Below are 23,665 nucleotides of genomic sequence, written 5' to 3' on the forward strand. Positions count from 1 at the left end.
AATAATGATCAAAAACAAATTGCAAAGCTAGCATGAAAACTCACACTACAACTATGGGTACAAAACACTACACCCCACAACGTACCCATTGTGCCTCATACAAAGGCACAAGACTGCGGCAGAGCAGGGATCTACCACCCTAAACTGCACCAACTATGACAAGACAGATCTACCCCTAAGACAGATCTAAGACTAAAACTAAGCAAGACCAGACTTACTTTAAGACTCAAGCCAAACTAGGGCATTTTCTAACCCCAACACTCACGCAAACTCCACGGGTATTCATAACCCAAGACAAATTGCAAGGCAACTATAACCTCAAAACAACCTCGCAATAAACTATGGATAACCATAACCCATGACAAATTTAGGGTATCCCTTAACCCTAAAACATCCTCGCAAAACACTATGGGTATTTATAACCCATGACCCTTTAGGGTATCCTATTGCGTAAAGGCACTAAACTTGTGGAAATATCATACAAAGCGCAACCCTAAAACAAGAGATAAACCTGTGATTACCACCCCGACATTAGATGTCCCACCCAATGAAGGGAAACAAAAACTGTGGAATATCACAATGCAAACAATATTACATAAAATTTACAAAAACTTTATATGCACAACATCTTAAAACTGTATGCCACACCGGTGAGCGATCTCTCACCCGAAAACATTTCCACCACTCTTGTCGTAAAATCATCAACTCTCCAAACAGTAATGTTCATGCCCCAAAGTCCTGTAACAGGAACAACCTCTGAAAATCTACACATGTTCACGTGAAACGGGAACAAGACTCTGCCTCCGAATACTTTTTCAAGTGAAGGATTCCAAACTTCCACTCACCGCCGATGTAACAAACGGCACCAACAGTCTTCTGAAAAGTGATCCAGACAATTACCAGGATCATAAGCGACCCGCTTACGCCAGTTGACCTGCTCGATCATCTTCGTGCTTCATGAAACTTTATTGTAAAAGCTGCATTCATGGAAGCAAAAAAAAACTTGGTTGGCCCAATTACGTGGTTGGCGGATATGGCTCGCGTCTCCAATGGTAATTACATGGTTGACAGTGTAAATGTTCACATTTCAACATGGCGGCACGTTTTTTTTTTTTACGCAGCGTCAAAGTGGCTCACGGCACGCTCTGTGTACAAAACATCCAAGAGAGCGACCAGGAAGACGTCATAGAAGACAGAATGAAGCCAGCAGCGTCTTCTTGAAGGTAGGCATTCACGTGCCAAACAGAGCTCGTGCCACGTTTGTATTTAAAATTCAATAGGCGGTTGGGATCACCGCGACAAAAGGTCAAAAAATAGACATAAAAAAAAAAAAATCGATGTTAAAACCTCACAAATATGTCTCACCTGCCACTCCACATGACACTGCACATAACACACACTTTCCTTCGTGTGAATTCTCCACGCTGAAAATGGCCCACAATGCTCACATAACTTTTAAACTACATCGTTGTGAGAGGAAACAGCCATTAAATACGTCAAAAACACAGTAGATCCTTGTAAAATAGACGTAAAAACATGAGGCAAAAACGTATTTTTCTTTCTTTATTTTTTTTTTTAAAAACCCTCAAAAACACCTCCAGATGTCAGACTTGGCGTACACTGTATCCAGAGTGTACTATATGCTGTAACTATCCCATCCTCGTCGCCAGTGTTAAAATGAATGATTGTGCACAGGCATGGGTCTTGTATAAATGATTGATGATTTATTCTTCAAGACAGATCACTAGTTACATGTTACAGGAAGATGTTCTGTTCCTTCTTAATGCCCCACCAGGAGCAGCGTCCTCCCTGCTCAGCCCCTTCTCACCAACTGATCCCACTAGAATCCAAACCACCCTCAACATTCTATCATACCTCATCAAAGGCTGAGCAGGCAGGCAGAGAACCAGAGTAGGGAGAGTGCATTGAGAATAAGCACATTACAACACTGACCAAACGCAAGGGCTTTTTTAAGTGCTCCACATGCAAGGCTTGTCGACACGCCACAAATAAAACATCATTTACAACATCCTTTGAGGAGAAACCACACATGATCACGAAAAACATGACATGCAAAACAGAATTTGCAATTTACGTGCTGGAGTGCTCTTGTGGACTGCAGTACGTGGGATCCACAAAACTGCAGGTCCACAAGAGAATTCTCCAGCACCTACGGGCCATCACCAATTTAGATACATCATATCCGGTGGCCCGGCATTTTAGGGAATTTCATGAAAGTAGCACACAGTTCCTTAAATACTTTGTCATTGACTGTATACCTGCTCTTAGAAGGGACGGAGATCGTGAGGCTCTCCTCAGGAAATTAGAGACTAAAGTATATCCTTGAATTGGACAGCAAAAGCCCATATGGGTTAAACACCACAGAAGATCTGTATACGTGGCTTTAGGGAGTTTATAAAAAACTGGGTAACCGGTACTCCTTAACAAAAATCAACGATACAGACCTATTCCTCAAAGGCCCTCAAAAATGTAATTTATAAAAAATATATATTTTATATATATATTCTTAATCTTTTTCTCCTCTCTTCTTTCTTTTTCCCCTTTATTTTCCCCTTTCATTTTCTTTCCATTCTTGTAAATCTCAAATTTATAGATGGATATGTAGGATTAACCAATTCGGTTTTAGACTGGATTGCGCACAGGTGATATCTAAACACAATTTTGCACTTTATTTGCCAATTTTGCACAGTCAGAAAAACCATGCTGCTAATATTTGATCAATACTTGTATGCTAATGTTAATCATGTTTAGATATTTTAAACATGTTTTTACAATTTGTATTTCTCTGATTTTATAAGTGCTGTCTATTTATGTATTTATACGTACACAAGTGCACTTTATGATAAGTGAGCCAACAGCTCAAAAGTCATGAATCATGAGATATGTGACAATCTTTGTAATGTATTTTACAGTTACAACATACAATAATGGTATGAATATTTGAGATACAAACGTTTACGGCATAGTAGTATTTTGTCTATGCCTATGGCAAGCATTTATGCACTGGCACTTTCAAAATGGGACAAATGCAAGGGGCACGTCATGTGATCAAGGGCTGCTGAGCGCGAAACGCGTCATGGCGGCAGAGCGCACGAATTCAAAAAAATAAATTAATTTGGGTAAAACAAAAGTGGAGTCCATTCCCTTCTTGATCCGGAGTGCAGAGGATCGTTTAAAGAAAGGTTCATTGATATATATATATATATATATATATATATATTCTACTGGCGGCCGCCAGTAGATAGTTATAGTTAGGACCGTGTTTCCATAGGAAATCTGAAAATTCTATTTTGAATAACTTTCACGTCAAGCGGGGGCCGAGAAAAAAGGGGGGTCCCAAAACAAGTTTTCCCCATGCATTTTCCCATAGGACCTTTAGTCGAAGGTACAGCCCGAACAGCTGAACAGAATTACTTGAAATTTGGCAGAGAGGTAGTCCTCAGGTCAGGGATGTGCCTTTTGCATATATGGAGTCAATCTGTTCAGTAGTTCCTGAGAAAATTGCAGTTAAAAGCACATACATATCTATAGCCGCGCACCGTGCGCGCACCGTGCGAGCACCCTAACGTGCGCAAGCGTAATTCTGATTGGTGGTTACATGTCAGTCAACGTTCGAATCGGTCGAAATCAGGAAGTGACGGCCGCCATTTTGTTTGTTTTCAGTGCGAGAGTGAAAAAGGAAGGTGGCGAACGTGAAAAGGGGGCAGAGTTCCTGACCCCCTAGCCTTTGTCAGGGGGTCCCTGAAGGACCCCGAAGGCAGAAAAAAACATTGTAATTTCTTTTTTTTTTTTAAATCGCGGGGGTGCGAAAAATTTTAATACGTAATTTATTGTAAAATAAATATATATAAAATAATAATAATAATACATACATAACTTAGCATTTAATAAAACGTAAAAATTCACTGAAAAAACCATAGGTTTCACACACGTTATAGTTAGGAATTAGCATTTAAAAAACCTTGCAAATTCACTTAAAAAACCATAGGTTCACACATGTTATAGTTAGGTGAATATTTCACTTGTAAAAAAACCAATGAAATTCCCCAGTTATAGTTAGTTCAGATAACTATAACTCGCGCGACCGCCACTCTATCACAAGGATGATGTCATCAGTGATGTCATGAGTGATGCCACTGACCATGTCATGAGTGATGCAATATGTGACGTCATCAGCAGTGGATTGCGGGCGCGCGAGTTATAGTTATCTGAACTAACTATAACGGGGGAATTTCATTGGTTTTTTACGAGTCAAATATCCACCTAACTATAACATGTGTGAAACCTATGGTTTTTTAAGTGAATATATATATATATTTCCATCCTGACAGTCTATCAACAAACAGGCACCAACTCCGTGAATAATTCTGGCACAGAAGGCGATTTATTCAAACAAGGTCAGACGCGTTTCGGCGGCAGGACCACCTTGTTCACTGCGCGAAGCAGCGGGAAGGTGTTACGAGTTCGATATATATACAGCAAAACACCAGACGTGCGACACACTATGCTAAGCACAGATTTGTAGCTGCGTTGTTTTTAAGCCACATCCTTAATTACATCGATAACACCCCTTTTAGAGACCCACCCAATTTTTTCATCCCACTTAAAGCCCTGCCCCCAACTCATTCTCACTTTCACAAGGGATTCTAATGGGTCGACAAAGAACCTCCATTATTTCTACTCCATGAATGGAAAGGAACCCTCAGAATAACCCTCAACCCCTCTCCCACCCCACCCCACATCCAATGAGGTCGAATGGACTTATTTTCCTGACTCTAGGACTGAAACCTGCCCCTTGCTGAAATCATCCCACTGACTTTCCAGTCCCATCTGTTATCAAGGGCTCCCTGCGAGCTTTGCACATACATAGGGGCCTCCTTAGGAAATTCCAACATCAAGGGCATTCATTCTGCCCCACTGGAGGAGTCACGTTAAGTTCATGGGAGTGGAATTAATGGGGATTCTGGTTTGAAGCCCAAGGATCTACTGAGAAATGTAGAATCACAAGGGGGAGCGATAATTCCATGTTCAATTCTCTTTCATTCCTCATTATACCCTGGATTTTCTAAAGAAGGCGTTCACTGCTTTCACCAACCCAAATCCCAATGTGAAGATTCACAAGTTATGCTGATGCACACACTGATCAAAAAACCTCAATACCAAAAATAGTAAAAATTATTAAATTGAACACAAAATTCAACGGGGCTCCAGCTATTCTTTAGTCTTCCTTTATTTCTTTGTCTTCCATTCCCCAACGCGTTTCGTTGCTATGGTAGTCAACCGTGCGACTTCCTCAGGGCTTGAATTTCAATTTTTGATCAAAAAACCTTCCAGTATTCATATATAGATTCCCAATCAGATGTGCTTCACGTTTATATAGAAGAAGTCTCCTCATCTGTTGTTATTGTTGTATTCATGTGTGAATGTCAGCTCAAAAACGACTTCACGTTATAAATTTCCTCGTAACGCGTTTCGTCGCTATGGTAGTCAACCGTGCGACTTCCTCAGGGCTGGAAGTAACAAACAACCACCATTGTAATACACATACAGTAAACACAAAAAGTCAAAGTCGCAATATAAGGGGAGCCCAAAGAAAAACCTCATGCTTGAGGACTATGAAATATACTCATTATCGAAAAAGCGAACAGAATAAAGGAAACATATTCAGTGCTCCAAGTAAGTGCATACAGTTCTTACACCAAGTTGTGGTTTCTATTACTAAGATGTCCTAAAAGTAAATAGACAGGATATTCTTGATATTTGACATATATACATATCACACCACAATCGTGTAGTGACTATAAATCTAAGTTTTTTTTCCGACAGTATCATGCCACCATAGTGTACAGTATGTGCCCCCTATAATAATAATTGGTAAGTACCTTGAATTTCAATTTTTGATCAAAAAACCTAAAGCCAACGAGACAAATAACAGCAAGATAAACTACGAAGCACATGGGGCAAGGTATCTCAATACGCTACATCGCCTCTCATTTCAGAACCAAATCTCATACCTTCCAGTATTCATATATAGATTCCCAATCAGATGTGCTCCACGTTTATATAGAAGAAGTCTCCTCATCTGTTGTTATTGTTGTATTCATGTGTGAATGTCAGCTCAAAAACGACTTCACGTTATAAATTTCCTGCCAAAATAAATACAAGTGCACAATGTAACCCATCCAAATAAAATAGTCAATTGACTATATTTTTACCCATTCTTATACTACACAATATTAACTCATCATTCTTACCTCGTCCGTTATTATCGTAACCAGTGTATTACGCCGCTCAGAGTCCATATAGATTCAATTATTAGTACCACATATAGTCAAATAAAACTCACGTGTCCCTGAAGTACGGGGACCTAAAATTAAAGTGTAACAATAGTGCCTCAGTCCAACAAATTAAGTATGCGCCCTTTAGTATAATTGTATTTCGGCTCAAAAGATATAGTACATACCTATCGATAGTTAGAACTCCTGAATTATAGGCAAAGCAGCGGCGGTATGAGAATCTCCACGCTCCTACTATATACCGTGTTAGAAATCGACAACGCCTGCCCCCCGCTGGCGTTCTGAATAGGCGCCATTTTGAGATGGGAACGACGTTGCTAATGATAATGTACAGAAAGTTTTGCCACGTATCAGTAGTGTGTAACAGCAATCACTTGTGCACACTATAAAGATATAAAGCTCCGTATTTACAATATTAATAGCCAGTATATTAACTGTGATACATAAATTTGTGCAAATAATAAACGTTATTGTCCACGCTCGTACTAATATCGTGTTAGAGATCGACGACGCCTGCCCCCGGCTGGCGTTCTGAATAGGCGCCATCTTAAAACGGGAACGACGTTGGTAATAGTAGTGTATATGAATAGACACATACCAATAATGTGTTACAACAATCACTTATGCAAAATATAGAAATATAAGGCTCCGTATTTACATTATTTAGTAGCCAGTATATGTTATGTTATGTTATATTCCATTTATAGCACGCTCGGCTACTCATGAGTATCCCGGCGCGAAACCTGAGGCAGAGAAAGGAAATCAGACAAAGAGAAATGTTTTCAGCTTCTTTTTAAAAGCCGCGGGCTCCTGAGTGAGACGAAGATCAAGGGGGAGGGCATTCCAGGCCTTGCTAGCTCTGACCACCAGAGAACAACCTCCCATCCTCTGAAGTCTGAATCTGGGAACCAGGGCCAAGCCCAGAGAAGCCGAGCCCAAGGCCCGTGCGGGGGCATAAAAAGAAAAACGTTTCTGGAGGTAAAGAGGACCCTGACCATGGAGGGCGCGGTGAGCCAGAACCAAAGCTTTGTATTAGATTCTGGCCGCTACTGGAAGCCAATGAAGGGCGAACAGATGAGAGGAAACACTCAGCCTAGAGGAGAGACCCAGTAGCAGTCTGGCAGCAGTGTTCTGGACTACCTGCAATTTCTTAATGAGGTACCCCGGAGAGCCAATATAGAGGGAGTTAGCGTAGTCCAGCCGGGAAAGTATCAGCGCGCAGGTGACTGTGACTCTGGCCGCCTGCGGAAGGAGAGGAAAGAACTTTCTCAACGTTTTAATAAGTACAAAGCAGCAGCCAGCCGTTTTCTTAACCTGGGTGGAAAACAGCAGATTCTCCTCAAATCAGACGCCCAAGTTCTTGTCAACTGTAATACATACATTTGTTAAATAATAAGCGTTAAATTCCATTCGCCGCCATCTTAGATGGACGACAAGTCATATGTATGGAATATATATCCAAGTTATCCAGACACATTACAAGAATAAGTATCCATATTATCTGTAAAGAATAACTAATACAGCCGCCGCCATACATGCGATTATAATAAGATTCAACGCTCTAATATATACAGCGCCACCTAAAAATAAATTTACAGTGAATTAGGCACCATTCATGATAATATTCATCTTATAATTTAACAGATTAAATCTGCCCAATGTGCTTCACACTTCTACCATAACTGATATTCCCCTATTTAAATATTTCATGTTTGAGTCTTAATTCATCATAAACTTGTCAATGTATACTTAGTCATGACAGCCAGAGGATTCGATAGACCTCTACACCCTAATCCCCTAAAAAATACTGTAGTTCGTGGTCCTAATTAAGACCATCTTCCACGGCCCGCAAGTGCATGATCCACTTTGCCTCATGCCTCCGCAACTGTAATTCCCGGTTACCTCCACGTGAGTCCAATCGAATATGTTCGATACCAAAGAACTCAAAACCTTTTGTTGGGCCTTGTGCCACACAATTATATACATGCTCCGCAATAGGATATCTGGGGTCATTATTTTTCACTGCCCTCATGTGTTCACTTATTCGTTCCTTCAAAGCCCTAATCGTGCTACCTACATATATTCTACTACATTTGCAGACAATCACTTATACAACATATTTTGTATAGCAACTGATGTTCATCAATATATTGTAGATTTTGCCATTGCTATCTGTAAAGCACTTCGTTTTGTCTCTTGCATATATACACACGCCACAATGGCCACACTTGAAGAAACCTTTTGTTAATGTTGTTAACCAAGATTCTTTTTGTCTTGTTTGTGGGTAGCTGGGGCTTAATAATGTACCCAACGTTTTGCCCCTTCGGTAAGTAATCTGAGGTTTATCAGTCAAATGTCCCTTGAGAGTATTGTCAGCTTGTAAGATATGCCAATTCAAACTTTTTCGAAGGGACATATTCAATGGAGTAAAATCAGTTATTCGTACAGGTGGTGTAATCTGTGTAGTCTTTTTCTTTGGTTGCAAGGTAGGAGAGCGCTCAATCTTAAGGGCCCTTTCTTTTGCTATAATAACCTCATGCTGTGAGTAACCCCTTTGCATGAACCTCATTCCCTTATCCTCTATGCACTGCTTAAATTGGGTATCCTCACTGCAATTTCTTCTCGCTCTGATCATCTCCCATAAGGGATTGCTCTGATTTGGTGACGGGGGTGAGCACTGCTGGCATGTAGCATCGTATTACATGATGTTGGTTTTCGATACATATTGCTTTGAATCGAATTATCTTCAACATATAATTCAACATCCAAAAACATCACTTTGGTCTTACTGGAACACGTAGTAAATCTAATATTCATATCATTATTGTTTAAATATATAATAAACTCTTCAAGTGAGTCCTCTGTGCCCGTCCAGATCATCAGGCAGTCATCTATGTAACGTCCCCAAAATAAAATATGCTCATTCCATTGACTGCCCTTAGGGCCCCAGATTAACATTTCCTCCAACCAGCCCATAAAAATATTCGCGTAGGAAGGCGAAAATCTGGAGCCCATAGCTACTCCTTGAATTTGTTTGAACCATTCGTCATTAAACATGAAAAAATTATTGCACAAAATCAGTTCTATCATTGCTAAGATCATTTGGGTGTATTCCCATTGATTCGCAGGTTTCCTAGATAAGAAATGATTTACCGCTTGTAATCCTAAATCATTCTTTATACTGGTTTATAACGATACCACATCCAACGTAACTAGTATCATACCTGTGTCCCAGGTAATGTCACCCAAAATATTCAAAATGTGTCGTGTGTCCTTGATGTAAGATGGTAAATTACACACTATCGGTTGTAGGAACAGATCCACGAACTGTGATTATCGCTCCGTAGGTCCCCCTATTCCTGACACAATGGGCCTCCCAGGTGGGAATGGGAGGGCTTTGTGTATTTTCGGTAATGTGTATAAACAGGGGTACCGTGGGCGATTAACAGTTAAATATAAAAATTCATCATCATCCAAAAGGCATTCATCATGCCATTTCTTCAAAAAACCATTAATCTTTGAAATCAGAGAGAACATAGAATTATGTGCTATTCTCTCATAACATTGTGGATTATCCAATTGAGAGTAAATTTCCTGGTCGTAATCAGTCTTATTCATGACAACCATATTTCCCCCTTTATCTGCTTTTGTGAAGACTCAGTCAGATCAGCGGTGTTACTCAATTAGAGTTACACTGCTTAAATTGTACCTTTGCGCTGTAGGAGGGTTTCGGGCCACGCACACTGCACTCCACTGACAGTCGGGTAAAATGCATTTGAACATTGTGTCTTTGAAAGTGTATTCCAATTTAAACAGCGCTTCCATAAAGCGGGCTTGGGTAGAAACTTTAGCGCGCCACTTTGTGAAAGTGCCAAGTTACTTAACAAGCATTGGCAGAGTCAAACAGGCTTGGTTTGACAAATGTTCATTGCTAGTGTTGGCTTTACTAATGCTTGTAGAAGATTGGCACAAGCACTGGCAAGAAATTGTTTTGATCAACAGAGCTGGTCTACGGTTTTAACTATGGAGAAGAGGAAAGCCACAGCTCCAAACAGTCCTGGTAGGGAGTCGAAAAGAAAATTAACAAACCCTATAATGAGCTTTTTAGCCAATGCGATGGGTGAAATCAATTCTTAGATTTAGTGGGTGGAGGAAAGGTTGGGGCCTACCAGAAAGGTCTTTCACAAACCCTTGCCACATGACCAGACTCGGAGCCTGACTGGCGAGTCTCAGAATATTCAGCGAGATCTTACGAATGGGGCCCGCCAATCCCCCTCCCCGTGTCCAATCTGTGTTTGTATGGGTGCACTATTAATTGATGTTGAAGCTATTCAGTTTTCTAGTAACAATCAACTTGGGTCTCTGCCCTTCCTCTAAACACAAATAAACCCCCTAAGCAGGTTAATCTTCCCAAGCACTGCCTCAGGATTTGGAATCTCAGCCAAGCGAAGCTTTAAAGATAGTTTCCCATTTTGAACGTGTACTACGTATTGGTTTGGAGAATCAAGCTAAATTATTGGACTGGGTCTTTAGGCCAATTTTGACACCATACTCACAACCTTCAAGTGCATAGAAACAGCACTTTTGGAAGTGGTGAAGAGAGAATCTTCCACCTTGAGATTGAGAGTCTGGGGGCAGGGAGGTCACAAGATACAAGCAGTGAAAGTGGGCGAATGGTGGGACAGATGGGTCAGGCCAGGACATTAAAAGTTGGACCTCCCATAGCATTACCAGCAATAGATGTGGTAATTGATGCCATCGACCAACCTATGCTTCCCACACCCCATTCCAAACCAGTATAAAACTCTTTCTATGCGTATCCAATTTATCTGACCCATCCCAAAACGCTTCATTGGGCCCCAGATGCCTTTCACCTGTTGGTTGTGCAAAAAAATATGCGATCTTAAATTCAAACCAAGCAGAGGATGGCATACAATTAAAACAAAGTGATCCACTGGGTGACAAAGGCACTCAGCAATAGTGGAAAATTTGATAAAGATACGATCGCTGTGTGGAGAGTGCCGTGGGTGGGGAACCGACCCCAAAGGGAGGTGGGGATTGTATTGTTGTCAACATTAGAGAAACCCAGTTGGTGGGGTTTCTGCTTTACACCTTAAAGTGTAGCGATGTGCAACAAAGTAACATCAAAGTTTCCTCTTTGGATTATATTTACACTCCTCCCAATCGACTGAATTCAAGTGCCCCTCCCATACAGGGATCTTCAAATAGGCTGTTTACTATTAAGACTCATCAGAGATTTTCAGCCCTTGGAACTCTAGAGCAGGTCGATCGACTTGCAAATGAAAACAGATCTGCGGTGATGTGAACTTCAGAGGATTACTAACGTGGTTGTGGGATCATCCTAGAATTAAAGTCAGTTGGTAAGGACCTAGGTACTGGTCAAGTGGGTTGTCACTCCTTTAAGTACTAGACTCACTTCATTTGCACTGTACAGGAGGGGAACACAGCAGTGCCAATATATTGTATCACATGTTCTGATGCTGAAGTAAATGTTCCTCCTCGTTTGCCCGCAGAGTTGTCCAACTATAATTTGTGTGTAATTGATAGCCAAAACTTTAATGTTATGTCATGAATATGGCATGGCTCACCAATAAGCTTAATAATCCCACCTGGGTATAAGTGATCTCCGGATTGTCTTCCTGCAGGAGACATGGGTTTGTGACAGAACACCACCTCCACCATGAAATCTATCCACTCAGGAGTTCCCACACACCCATGCCCGTACCACATTTTCAGCCATGGAAACAAAGGATCGGCCAGGAACACACCTCCCTACTCAACACCTCTATTACTACTGCAACATTTCCCAACACCTGGAAACACGCCAAAATCAGACCACTTTTCAAAAAACCACCCACTTACCACAGCAAACTCCAAAAAACCCCACCAGTCTCCCTGCTCCAGTACCTTCCAGTGAAGGTACGGGGAAAGATCATCAATCAACACATGACACACCTAAAGTAAAATGCCTCTCAACATGGCTTCCGCAGCAATCACGGCACCAAACCACCATGTTTGCAGCCACTGAGGACATCAAACCCTCCTCATTTGAGGAAAAACAGCAGCTTTGATTATCCTCAACCTCTTGGCAGCCTTCGACACCATATTCCACCACACACTGATCGAAAGAGTCCAGAACATCGGCATCCAATGAGACCCGCTCAGATGGATCACCTCCTTCCTCACCAGAAGAGCACAGAGAATCCACCTCTCACCTTTCACCTCTGAACCCAAGGAGATCACCTGTGGTGTCCTCCAGGGCTCAACCCTCAACCCCACACTCTTCAATGCATATATGACCCTTCTGGCAAACATCGTCAGATTCCACAGTCGCAACATAATTTCCTACATAGACGGCACCCAACTCATCTTCTCACTCACCGACGACCCCACAACTACCAGAAAAAACATTCACAGATGCATGAAAAACATTGTGACTGGATGACGAACAACTGCCTGCAGTTGAACATAAACAAAACTGAAGTATGGATCTTTGGCAACAGCAACAGCACATGAAATGATTCCTGGTGGCCATCAGACCTAGGACCTCCACCCACTCCCCTCCAACCACGCCAGAAACCTCAGAATTATCATGGACAACAAGCTCACCATTAAATCACAGATCAACAACATCTCCTCCGCCTGCTTCCTCACTCTGCCCATGCTACATAAGATCTTCACGTGGCTACCTCTAAACATGAGACAAACCGTGACACAAGCCCTGATCACCAGCCGACTGGACTACGGCAATGCCCTCTACGTAGGAATCAGCGCACACCGTCTACAGAGACTTCAGACTATACAGAACGCTGCAGCCAGACTCATCCTTGGCCTTTCCCAATTGAACCCACATCACACCCCACCTCAAGAAACTCCACTGGCTCCCCATACAGAAGAGATGCCAATTCAAGCTGCTGACCCACGCACACAAGGCTTTACACAACCAAGGACTACCTACATTAACCACCTCCTGAACTTCCACCAACCATCGAGAAGACCACGCTCCACCTCCCTTTCACTTGCCCATACTACCCCCATCTATAGAAGCAGAAGTGGAGGGAGCTCCTTCTCCCACATCGAAGCAGACCTGGAACACCCTCCCCACGTTCCGCCGGACCAACACCTCAATTCCGGAATTCCGAATGGCCCTCAAGACCTGGCTGTTCAAATAAGCCTTCGGGGCTTGCAAGCACCTGGATACCCTATCGGGTATTTGGCCACGCTTTATAAATCCTTATTGATTGATTGACATTGTCCGTATTCTCAGATTTATTTAATATTATACCCTGACTGTCACTGCTAAAGCAGGGTGCCCTAAAAGGGGTTTGGCAAACTTACTCTGTTTCTTCACCAGGTACTGTATTTACGTTTTACTGTGATTCTCCACACTTTCAGATTTTATATATTACTTTCTCTGCTGCCCAGCAAATCCATTTATTTAATTTTACCATAATAATTTTGAGCCACACAAACTAGAGATTGTTAATTCATTGACTTGGCTATAAACAATCTGGTTGGTGAGGCTCATGAACACTTTTTATTCATTTGGGTGTGATTTAAATCGTAGAAATACGCAATCGTTGACAGTGAAACCCTATAGAAACTAGCACCTAACCTGCTATCACCAATTCTGTATAAATCGTGGGAAATATCCCAGAAATGTGCGCACACACTATAAGCACCCATTGTCATGGTGCAGTTCATACAACTGGACTTTACAACGTTGAACAAAACGGAGCGAACTGTGCACCACCTTATGAACAGTATCACACAATTATGAAATCTATGTCCAAGGTTGTTCTTTACATCATCCTTTTTATTTATTAACAATCTAATTAGACATATCAAAGAAACTTTTTCAAGTCGATCAGCCAACGCGTTTCGTCCAAAGAAAATTGAGTTCTTCAGGGCATATGTGAGGCGCTCCTTGGTATATGGGGTCAAGATGTCCGTAGAGATAGAATATGAACAGCCTAAAAGTGTTGCCGTAGAGAAGACAAACGGATCACCCCGTGTTTAGTTTGATATGAATAAAGAATGCTATATCATAGTGGTCTATATCGGACTTCTAAACTACGTCCACATCAAAAAAATCTTCTGGTCACACTCAAATACGGTGGGCCAAAGTGGATAAAATGAGCAGTTCCTAGCCATATTAAGTGTGGGAACAGGAACGCGATGTCGTCACCTTCCAAAGTCAGGAAAGGATTTTATTCGTAGACTCTGCGCCGTTTCCTGTAATGCAGTTTGTGGCAATTTGGGAAATTATGAGTGGACTATCTCCATTTTTAACACAATTTTGTATCAAGATGGCCGAAGAGCAGGAACGTCCGTGTAAGCTCCTGAGGGCAGGGATCATCATCTGTGCCAATTACCGATAAGCCTCAACCATCCAACCACCACCAGACCACTTGTTATGAGAAAAATCACTGACCTGAAAACGAAACCAATCTGGATGAGGTGAACGGTGTCCATATCCCCAAGTTCCCTAGGCAAGGAGCTGCAGTTGATCTGACGCAGATTCCAGGTTAACCACTGTCTTGGTGGTGCCTGTCCTGTCCCCTTGATCATGCATGTTGAGCAGAAACACCTCAACCCTGGTATATAGCTTGTAACAGCAGTGAGAAGCCGGACACGCATGAGCCTCCCACTCAGACAGCAGAGGAGCGAGGTGCTGAGCCCACTGACACAAACTTACCGGGCTGATACTGAACCATTGTCCCTGCCGGGACCTGCCACCCTACTTAAACCAGGGACAGTGCCTACAACCACTGATGCGACTGCTGACTGCTTTCCCATCTCACCAGTTGCGAAAGAGAAGGCAGAGCTGTGAGGTCACTGGGGGGAGAGGGAGGGGGGAAAGCTCCTTGCTCTGACCAGGGTCAGACCGGGAGCCGAAGGGCAGAGGTGCTGCGAGGGAGCTTACCGGGCCTGAGTCTCCGGTCCAGAGGTATGGCTTCTCTCCCCTGCTGGGATCTGCCTTCCACGTTTGTGCATCCAAGAAATGCGGTCCCATGGTGAGGCTTATGAAATTAATAAAGCTCTGCTAACACTTTGAAGCTCCGGTTGTATGTGAGCGGTGACTGCCGATTCACGGTGCGAGACACTAGAGCTGGAGAGTCGGGGACCCTGCTGCAGAGCAGCAAACCTCACCCTATGTACACTGAGACTGCCGGCTCATGGTCACTGTGGTTCCAAAGCACTGTCGCTCCAAAGCACTCTCGCCAGTCGGCTCCCTTTTCGCCGCCCGACTGCTTCCTTGGAGGTGGGAACTCTCCCTGGAAGCCATCTCTTTCTTTCATACCAGCTCGCTGGGTCGCCATTTTGAGGCCCCAACATGAGGAACATCTATCTTCGATGCTCCTCATTGATAACATATTCACAGTAAAAATAAATATTTACATAGAACGGCGCCCATTTTGGATTGGTCGGCCACCTATGACTAAACCTCTTCACATCCCTCAGTCTCCATTTTGAGAACCCGAACATCTTGGATGTTCCTCATTGACTCCAATCCCATCATAGAAATAAAAGATGTACTCCCTATCGCACAGAATGGTAGCCATATTGGATTGGTAGCCATCTATGACTCTAAACTCAATGTTCACCCTACAGTCCAGAGAAGGTCACCTATCAAGCACAGTATCTATCCTATCATTCGTCCTTACTGGTATCTTTTTCGAATGTCTAGAGTAGCAAGCCCCCAAGTTGACCTTGTGGAGGATGCAGGTGGAGGCACTGTCTGACCCAGAGATCGCAGGAGAGGTGGCAAAGGTCCAAGAGAACTAATTCACTGAGAAATGGTTGAGTGAAACAGCAAGAGCTGTAGATGGTATTATATGTAGGCCTGGGCTAAAAATCCGTTCCGCTCGCGGAAATTGCGATAATTTGACATTTTCGCATTCCGCGGAGAGCGCGAAAATGTCAATTTCCGCAATCCGCATTTTACCGGAAATTTTTGCTTGCTCGCGCTGTAAAATAATACATTCTTGCATGCGCGCGATCGCCTTACCTGAATCCCCGCGTTCGCCGACAAGTTTTCTCGATCCGGTCGCGTTCTCCACGAGATGTTGGATTGTTGGTAGCCATTTGCGCTGTCTCGCGACAGTTCGCACCCGCAGTAACATCATTCGTCGCGCGATCACGTCTTTCTTCTCACGATCATGCACCGCGAGACAAGTGAAAACAAGATGGGCGCGCCCGCGAGCAACCGCATGGGTAAGTTGGCGAGCCACGACCACGCAGAACATACCGCGAACGGGCGGGAAAAAAACTTCTGCATCTTCGCGATATTTCCGCGTGTTTGTGGAGATTTTTTAACATTTTTGCGATAATTTGCGAAAGTGAATTTCGCAAATTCCGCCCACCCCTAATTATATGAAGATGGTGTTGCATGGGGAATGCCTGAAAGTCTTCTGTAGGGTGAAACTTCTTTCTAGATCTTTAGATGTCCTGGAAAAACACGGCTCGAAAAATCATAAAAACTGCACTAGACCTGCAGGTCTAGTACCGTGAAACATCTACTCGACCTAACTGAAATGTACTTGACCACTGACTCTAAAAGCTGAGCAAATGTGACAAGTTAACAAGATTTTAAAGCATTTTTAAGGCTCATTCACTTTGTGAGCAATACAAATGCCTTTAAATCTTGCTATCTTGTCACATTTGCTCTGCTTTCAGAGGCAGAGGTCAAGTGTCAATTTGTCTTCCTGCTTGCCAGAAAGGGCGAGTAGGACCTAAAAATAGCTCGTCCTTATTGAATCTGGCTCGCAAATGCAAGGGGGGCGAGTGGATTTTTCGAGCCATGAAAAGAGTCATGGTGATCTAGAGAGGGATATGCATGAGCAGCCTCCGAGACTGCCCGAATGGACAGAATGCAAGTAGGAGTTGCTGGAGACATGGAATCATTTAAACAAATTTGTACACACTAGTTACAGGCAGACTCCACATGGAGGGCGATGAGACCAGCAGACCACTTGCAACAGTTCTCCGGAATGACACTTGCAGTCCTTTACAAGTGGGAGTCTGTGATAGGCTGGGGCAAACGATACACAAGCAGCGAGGCATTACAGAAGTTTTTGCCACACACCTGCAGGATGTTTATGCAGCACCACTGAGCGGAACTGCACAGGAGGGGGGGAGTGTATTTAGCCGGCCTAAGGATGGCTTCTTTAACACAAGAGGAAAAGAATAACTTAGACGCCCCCTGACTACAGAGAGGAGATAATGGTAGCAATATGGTCCTTGAAGACTGCTAAGTACTCCCTTGAGGAGGCGGCTGCCCACAGAATTTTAACAACACAGGGCAAGGGGACGATGGCAGACCGACTGCTGGAAGTGTACAATGAAGCTTTCTTCTACCATGAGGGAGGCACTAATAGTTATGCTGCTGAAACCACATAAAGATGCAGCAGAAGTAACGCCATATCGCCCATTGTCGATACTCAATGTAGATGTGAAGATCCTTACTAAGGTACTAGCATTGAGACATCTGGCACAGATGCCCCGTTGGTCCATGAGGCCAATGCAGATTTATCCCGTAAAGGAACACCCTTTGCAATTTACGCAGACTATTTCTGGTCATGCACGCAATCACCCCAGAGTAAGGCCCATATGCGTTAGCACTCCTTGACATCAAACAGGCATTTGATTCCTTGTCATGGGAATACTTATGGAGGGTGCTGAGGAAGTTAGGCATTGGAGATTGTTTCCGGCAATTGGTTCAATTGTTATACAGAGACCTGACTTCAAGGGTGCAAGCAGGCAGAATGTTGTTGCGGAGGTTCTCCCTACATTGAGGGACCAGGCAGGTATGCCCTCTGTGTCCCCTGCTATTCGCGCTAGCGATTGAGGAATTTGCTTGCCAGCACCAAGATGTGCTGCTGGGGTGGGGGATACAGATTGAAAATACACACATGACCTTCCTGTACTCAGACTATGCCTTGATTTATCTGCGACAGCCTTTATACTCAGTACCCATCTTGCTAGCTCTTCTAGTTGAGTTTGGCTTTGCGTCAACTGCTCTAAATCTAAACTGTTCCCACTGGGAGAGTTGACTGGTAGACAGGTTTGAGATCTTCCTAGACTGGGAATGAGGAACATCCGGTATCTGGGATTAGACTCTGGGCACCGGAGATGGAGGCAGCCAATATAGGGAGAGTAATGGAAGAATTAAAGCGGTCAATAAAATTTGTGGAACTTGATGGAGATGCTGGCATTAGTTAAAATGTTAATCCTACCCAAATGTCTTTACATATTCTGAGGGACCCTATTTGAGATTCCTAGAAAGTACTAGAGCTAGATAAGATGATTGTTGAGGGTCAGCCTGTCTACTCTTAAAAGCACATGGTGCGGGGTGAGCTAGAATTACCAAAGTTGGAGCTCTATTACTACTGCTACATGTGGTGCAATGGGTGGATGTTTGGAGAATAAGCTGATGTGCAGTTCCTAAGTTTAAGTGAGTGTTCAGGTCTGTTAAGAAGTGGCCTCACACACCCCGGAGGATGTCATGCTTCATCATTGGGCCTGCTCCTCATCGGGTCGGTGCTGCACTGCCATCCCGGTACCCGCAAAGGAGCTCGTTAGCGGAGATCTTTTGTTGATGAAGCCGTTGGGTGCATGTGGGTGTGTGGACTGGATAGTGCAGTGAGTGTGCAGTGTTGTTTAAAATAGGTCTAAGATAGCCCTTTACCTCAATTTTATTCCTAGGGAGCACTAGCATAACTAAAAGCAGGAAGCCCTAGCTGGATGCAATGGTCCCAAAGGGCCTGTGTGGTGTGTAAGGGGCAATGGTTGGATGATCATGATAACTGGGAATCCAGATTGCTGAGGGGCACCTGTGACGGCATTCTGTTGCCAGATTTACTAATGATGGGCATGAGAGTTCCAACTTCAGTGCTATACTTAGACAGGTCTGCAGGACCTGGGAAAGAGCGGTGCTGTCGGTTCTACTTAGGGGCCTGTTCCAGTGGCACAACACAGGCTCCCGCAGTGCAGGGGGGCCCAAGTTCAAGGGGGCCCCTTCACCACAGTACCCTGGCCAGAGAGCTCCCAAGTCCGGAGGGGGGGGGACCCTCCATGTAGTTTACAAGGGAGCCCCCTTAAGTTTGGTTACGCTAGTGGAGGGCGTCTGACATGTCTGTTTGGCCACTTCGCCCTATCTCTCTCATAGCACATACGATGTCAGTGGACAAATGGTGGGAGGGAGGCTGCTTCACCTTGCGGTACCTGTACACCAACGACCGCTTTAGCGCTATGACTGACACCATAGAAACATTCCATCTGGGGACAGGTAAATTCCTCCAATATGTGAAAATAGCGGCCTCAGCCCATGGAATTTGGCCTACATTCTCCGAGGCTGCCCCCAGGAGTCTCAGATGCAGGCAGTTCTGCTTAGTTTGGTGGGGTGGTCAAGGGCTTATCTCACACATCTACAGGGCACCGAGAGAGGACCTACCATGGGTAGATCTCCCAATACAGAATAAATGGTATGAAGTGCTGGGGGAACCCCTGACAGACAATGAATGGGAGCGAATCCACGAAGGGAGGAAGAACGCTTCCTTGAACGCAAGATTTACATTAGTCCAATTTAATATAATTCACCAGGTTTACCTTCCGCCTGCCACTCTGCATGCAATGTACCATGTGCATCTCTCTCTTCTTGCCCCTGTTGTGCTGGGTTAAATGCAGACCATCTACATATGATGTGGGACTGCCCAAGGTTGGATGCTCAAGGCCCTGAGCAGGTCCACAGGTTGGTCCGCACCTAGAAAGATAGGACAGTGTCTGTTAGGTCAGATCCTTGTGAGATGGGAAAAGCAATTGATCAGAAAGTTAATTTTGCTGGGGCTCATTGTGGCCAAGCAAAGGTTTTCCATTAGGTGGTAATCCCTGGTACCTCCTACGCCTAATGAATGGTTGCAAGATATGACAGAATCGACGAATGCAGAGGAATACCACATGCGCAAAACACGCAGGGACAATTAACGTACAAATTTGCAGGCATGAGCAGTGATGCTCCCTGAATTTCTGGTTTTCCTTGATGCACTATTCCCCTGAATTGGACAGTGGAAATTGAGTTGTTTTGGGTATACCCACTGAATAACTGCAAGGGGGACTAATATACGCATCGTTTCCTATAACTGTTAAGTAAAATACATACTTATTCTGCCTTAACACGGTGTGCAAAGCAATGTCTGTTGTTCTATACTAAACACATGATGAAGGGAGAGTAACTGTGGGATATCAAAGTGGGATTATACAACTCTATGTAATTCGGCACATTACCCTGTACAGTTGTAACAGTATGCCATGATTGTTCCATGTAGAGTACAAATGTCGATTAAAACTATACACAAAAAAAAGAAGAAAATGAGAACAAACGTCTCAAGGCATGTGTACATTACCAAATGCAGGGAACATTTACTTCCACGTTGCCCTTATTCTGCATTACTTTTGTATTGGAAACTCAGCACAAAGTGCTGTATTGATATTAACTTTCAGAATTTGATTGGAATATTGGGCAAATTAATTCAAAGTAGCACTACTTGCGCTATTTTGTATCAAGGGGGCATTCCATGGGTGGTCCACTGGTATTTAATAAACCAGAAGGAGTAGGGAGTAATAAAATGTGTATATCCCGTGATGGCATGTGCTGTGTGTGCTAATACTGCCCTCATTCACACTAATGTGTGACATGCTTCATCATAGGGCTGCTTACAATACACGCCGGGGTAGCCATGCGCGTGGTGGCGAAAAAGGGTGGGGGAAGAAAATATAACACAGAGAAAAACAATTTGTTTCACAGAGAGTGGGAACGACGGTAGTGAAAGTGCAGTGGTATGTGAGTTAAAACTAGATTGGAAGTGTCGCTGTGCCTCAGACTTTATTCCTGGACCCTCCGGCCAGGGTTAAAAATGTGAAGGATGGTGGTGACTGGGAGACGCTATGTGCTCCTAACACCCCTCCTTTACTGCCAGGTGGTCGACATGTTTCGGCCGTGTATATGTGCCCAAAGTGTAGGGTCACGCCGGCCTTCCTCAAGACTCTACCTGTCCCAGTATATTAATCTTCTAACCGCCAGTTGAGATCAGAGTGTATCTAAAAACCTGTTCTTCCGTGTCGAGGGATTTCCTCTATCAAGTGGTAGGATTACGAGTTTACCCCTATTTCAAGTTAGAACTGGCAGCAGGCAAGGAGAGACCCCCTATAGTCACACTTACTCCAAGGGTGATGCTCCTCCAGAACAGCTCGCCTTCATCTGCCTGGAGGTGAGAGGATTAATATACTGGGACAGGTAGAGTCCTGAGGAAGGCCGACAGTCATCCCCAGCAAAGCCACCAAGCTCAAGAGGTCCTTCAAGCATGCCAGTTGGAACACTGTGGAACTAAGAACCATACCTGCAAACTACTCAAAAGGAAATGGTGCACCAATATGGATATCACGGACTAAGCAACATACACAATAGCCCTCAAACAATACCACCAACTCCTGAGACAGAAGGGAAAAAACGTCCCGGTCGACCACATCCAAGCAAGTTCCGGCTGCAACAAGGAACTCTTCAACATCGTCAGAGATTTCTCCAGCCCCTCAGCCAACAAAAACGTCATCACGCCTTCACAGGAACTCTGCATATCCCTGGCAGACATCTTCCATGACAAGATCTCCACCATCTACAGAAACTTCGAACCCCAACCTAACTACAGCCTCAACCATTTCACCCCCACGAACGAGGAACAATACCACCTGCTCTCTTCCTGGGACCAGCTCACTATGCCAGAAGCACAACCATCATGAGCCCATCCACACAGGAGCACCCATGGCCCCTCCCCACCACATCTTCAACCTCTGGATTAAGACGATGAGCAGCGCTCTCGCCACCATCAACGCATCCATCACCACAGCCACCTTCCCAGAAGAGTGGAAACACAGATAAGTCAAGCCACTACTCAAGAAACCATCCGCCAATCTCAGCAAACCCAAGAACTACCCGCCCATCAATCGCTCTGCTGCCCTTTCCCGCCAAAGTCCTCAAGAAGGCCATCAACCGCTAAATCACAAAACACCTAGAAAACAACCATATTCACAATCAGAAATTGGCACCAAAACTGCCCCGATTGAAGCCACAAACACCATCAGATCCCTCCTCGATCAAAGAAAATTGGCAGTATTGATCCTCCTCGACCTCTCAGCAGTGTCCGACACAGTATCACAACACACCCTGATCAAAAGGCTTCACAACACTGAAATCGAAGGCAACGCCATCAAGTGGATCACCTCCTTCCTCAAAAGAAGAACCCAGAGAATCCGCTTTCCTTCCTTTACCTCGGAAGCCAGGAGCACCATCTGCGGTGTACCTCAACCCCTCAACCCCACCCTGTTCAATACCTAGATGACTCGACTGGCCAATGTCATAAGATCACATGGACTAAACATCATATCCTACGCCGACGATAACCAGCGTATCCTCTTATTGTTAGAAGACCCCTTCGCCACACTGACCAACTTCTGCAGGTGCCGACTGGATAAGAGACAACTGCCTATAACTCAAGCACAGACAAGACAGAAGGGCTGATCTTCAGGAATAATGCCTCCCCATTGAACGACACATGGTAACTTCCTGAACCAGGACCCTCACCCACCCCGACCGACCACACCCATAACCTTTGCCTCAGAGGTGTTGCGCCGCGGCCAGGGTGACTGCCTCCGGAATCTGGGGATCACGGTTCGATCCCCGGCAGCAGATTAGCACCATGTGACTCTGGGCAATAACTTGCTTAATCTTCCCGATGGCCCCCAGCGCCTAGAGACCCTTACGGGTAATTGTTCACCCTTTACAAATGTGGATTATTATTATTATCCAGGACACTAAGTGTTGGACATAGCCCTTCTTAGGGGAATTTACCCCAAAACATTTTGCTTTTTCCACCTAGTTTTTGCTGACTTTTGCAGCAGAGGGAAGGTGCTTGAGCCTCTCCTGCACGCACCAGGAAGGGGGGCATACATGGTTGGTTTCAGTACTATACCTACATGTGCCCCTTAAACAGGTACCCCACATACCTGGGGTGGGTACGGTACTGGCTAGTAGTGGGACATAGCACTGAATGACATAGCATGGTTCCATCCACTGAAACCATGTATTGGGCCTGCCATCGCGCCCCTGCTTAGGTTGGCATCACTCACGCCTCAGCCAATCCCAAGTGGGCCTTCTAACACCACGAGGACATCCCCTCAGGGAACCTCTGAGGGGCACAGGGGGTGGTAGACTGAAGGCAGGGTGGGGACAGATAAATGTCCCCTGTCCAGGTAGTGAGGAGTCCCCACGTGGG

At 44.3% G+C, this 23,665-nt stretch overlaps 2 protein-coding genes across 4 annotated transcripts in view; one reads left to right on the forward strand and one right to left on the reverse strand.

Moving 5' to 3' along the window:
* Positions 1 to 23,665, reverse strand: part of LOC146856308 (NXPE family member 1-like) — a 355,569-nt gene that overhangs the window by 242,338 nt on the left and 89,566 nt on the right. For 2 of the 3 annotated variants that reach the window (XM_085654416.1, XM_085654417.1), the window contains exon 2: positions 19,950 to 20,103. In XM_085654416.1, the coding sequence (XP_085510542.1) occupies positions 19,950 to 19,988 (39 nt within the window). In that variant the 5' untranslated portion in view covers positions 19,989 to 20,103. Of the gene's footprint in view, positions 1 to 5,348; positions 5,483 to 19,949; positions 20,104 to 23,665 lie in introns of those variants that run through there. The other variant, XM_085654420.1, reaches the window with a different exon arrangement.
* LOC146856309 (uncharacterized) overlaps positions 1 to 23,665 on the forward strand; it is a 423,335-nt gene that overhangs the window by 113,062 nt on the left and 286,608 nt on the right. The window lies entirely within an intron of this gene.

Source organism: Triturus cristatus, chromosome 4_1 (assembly GCF_964204655.1).
Source record: "Triturus cristatus chromosome 4_1, aTriCri1.1, whole genome shotgun sequence".
Taxonomy (NCBI): Eukaryota; Metazoa; Chordata; class Amphibia; order Caudata; family Salamandridae; genus Triturus; species Triturus cristatus.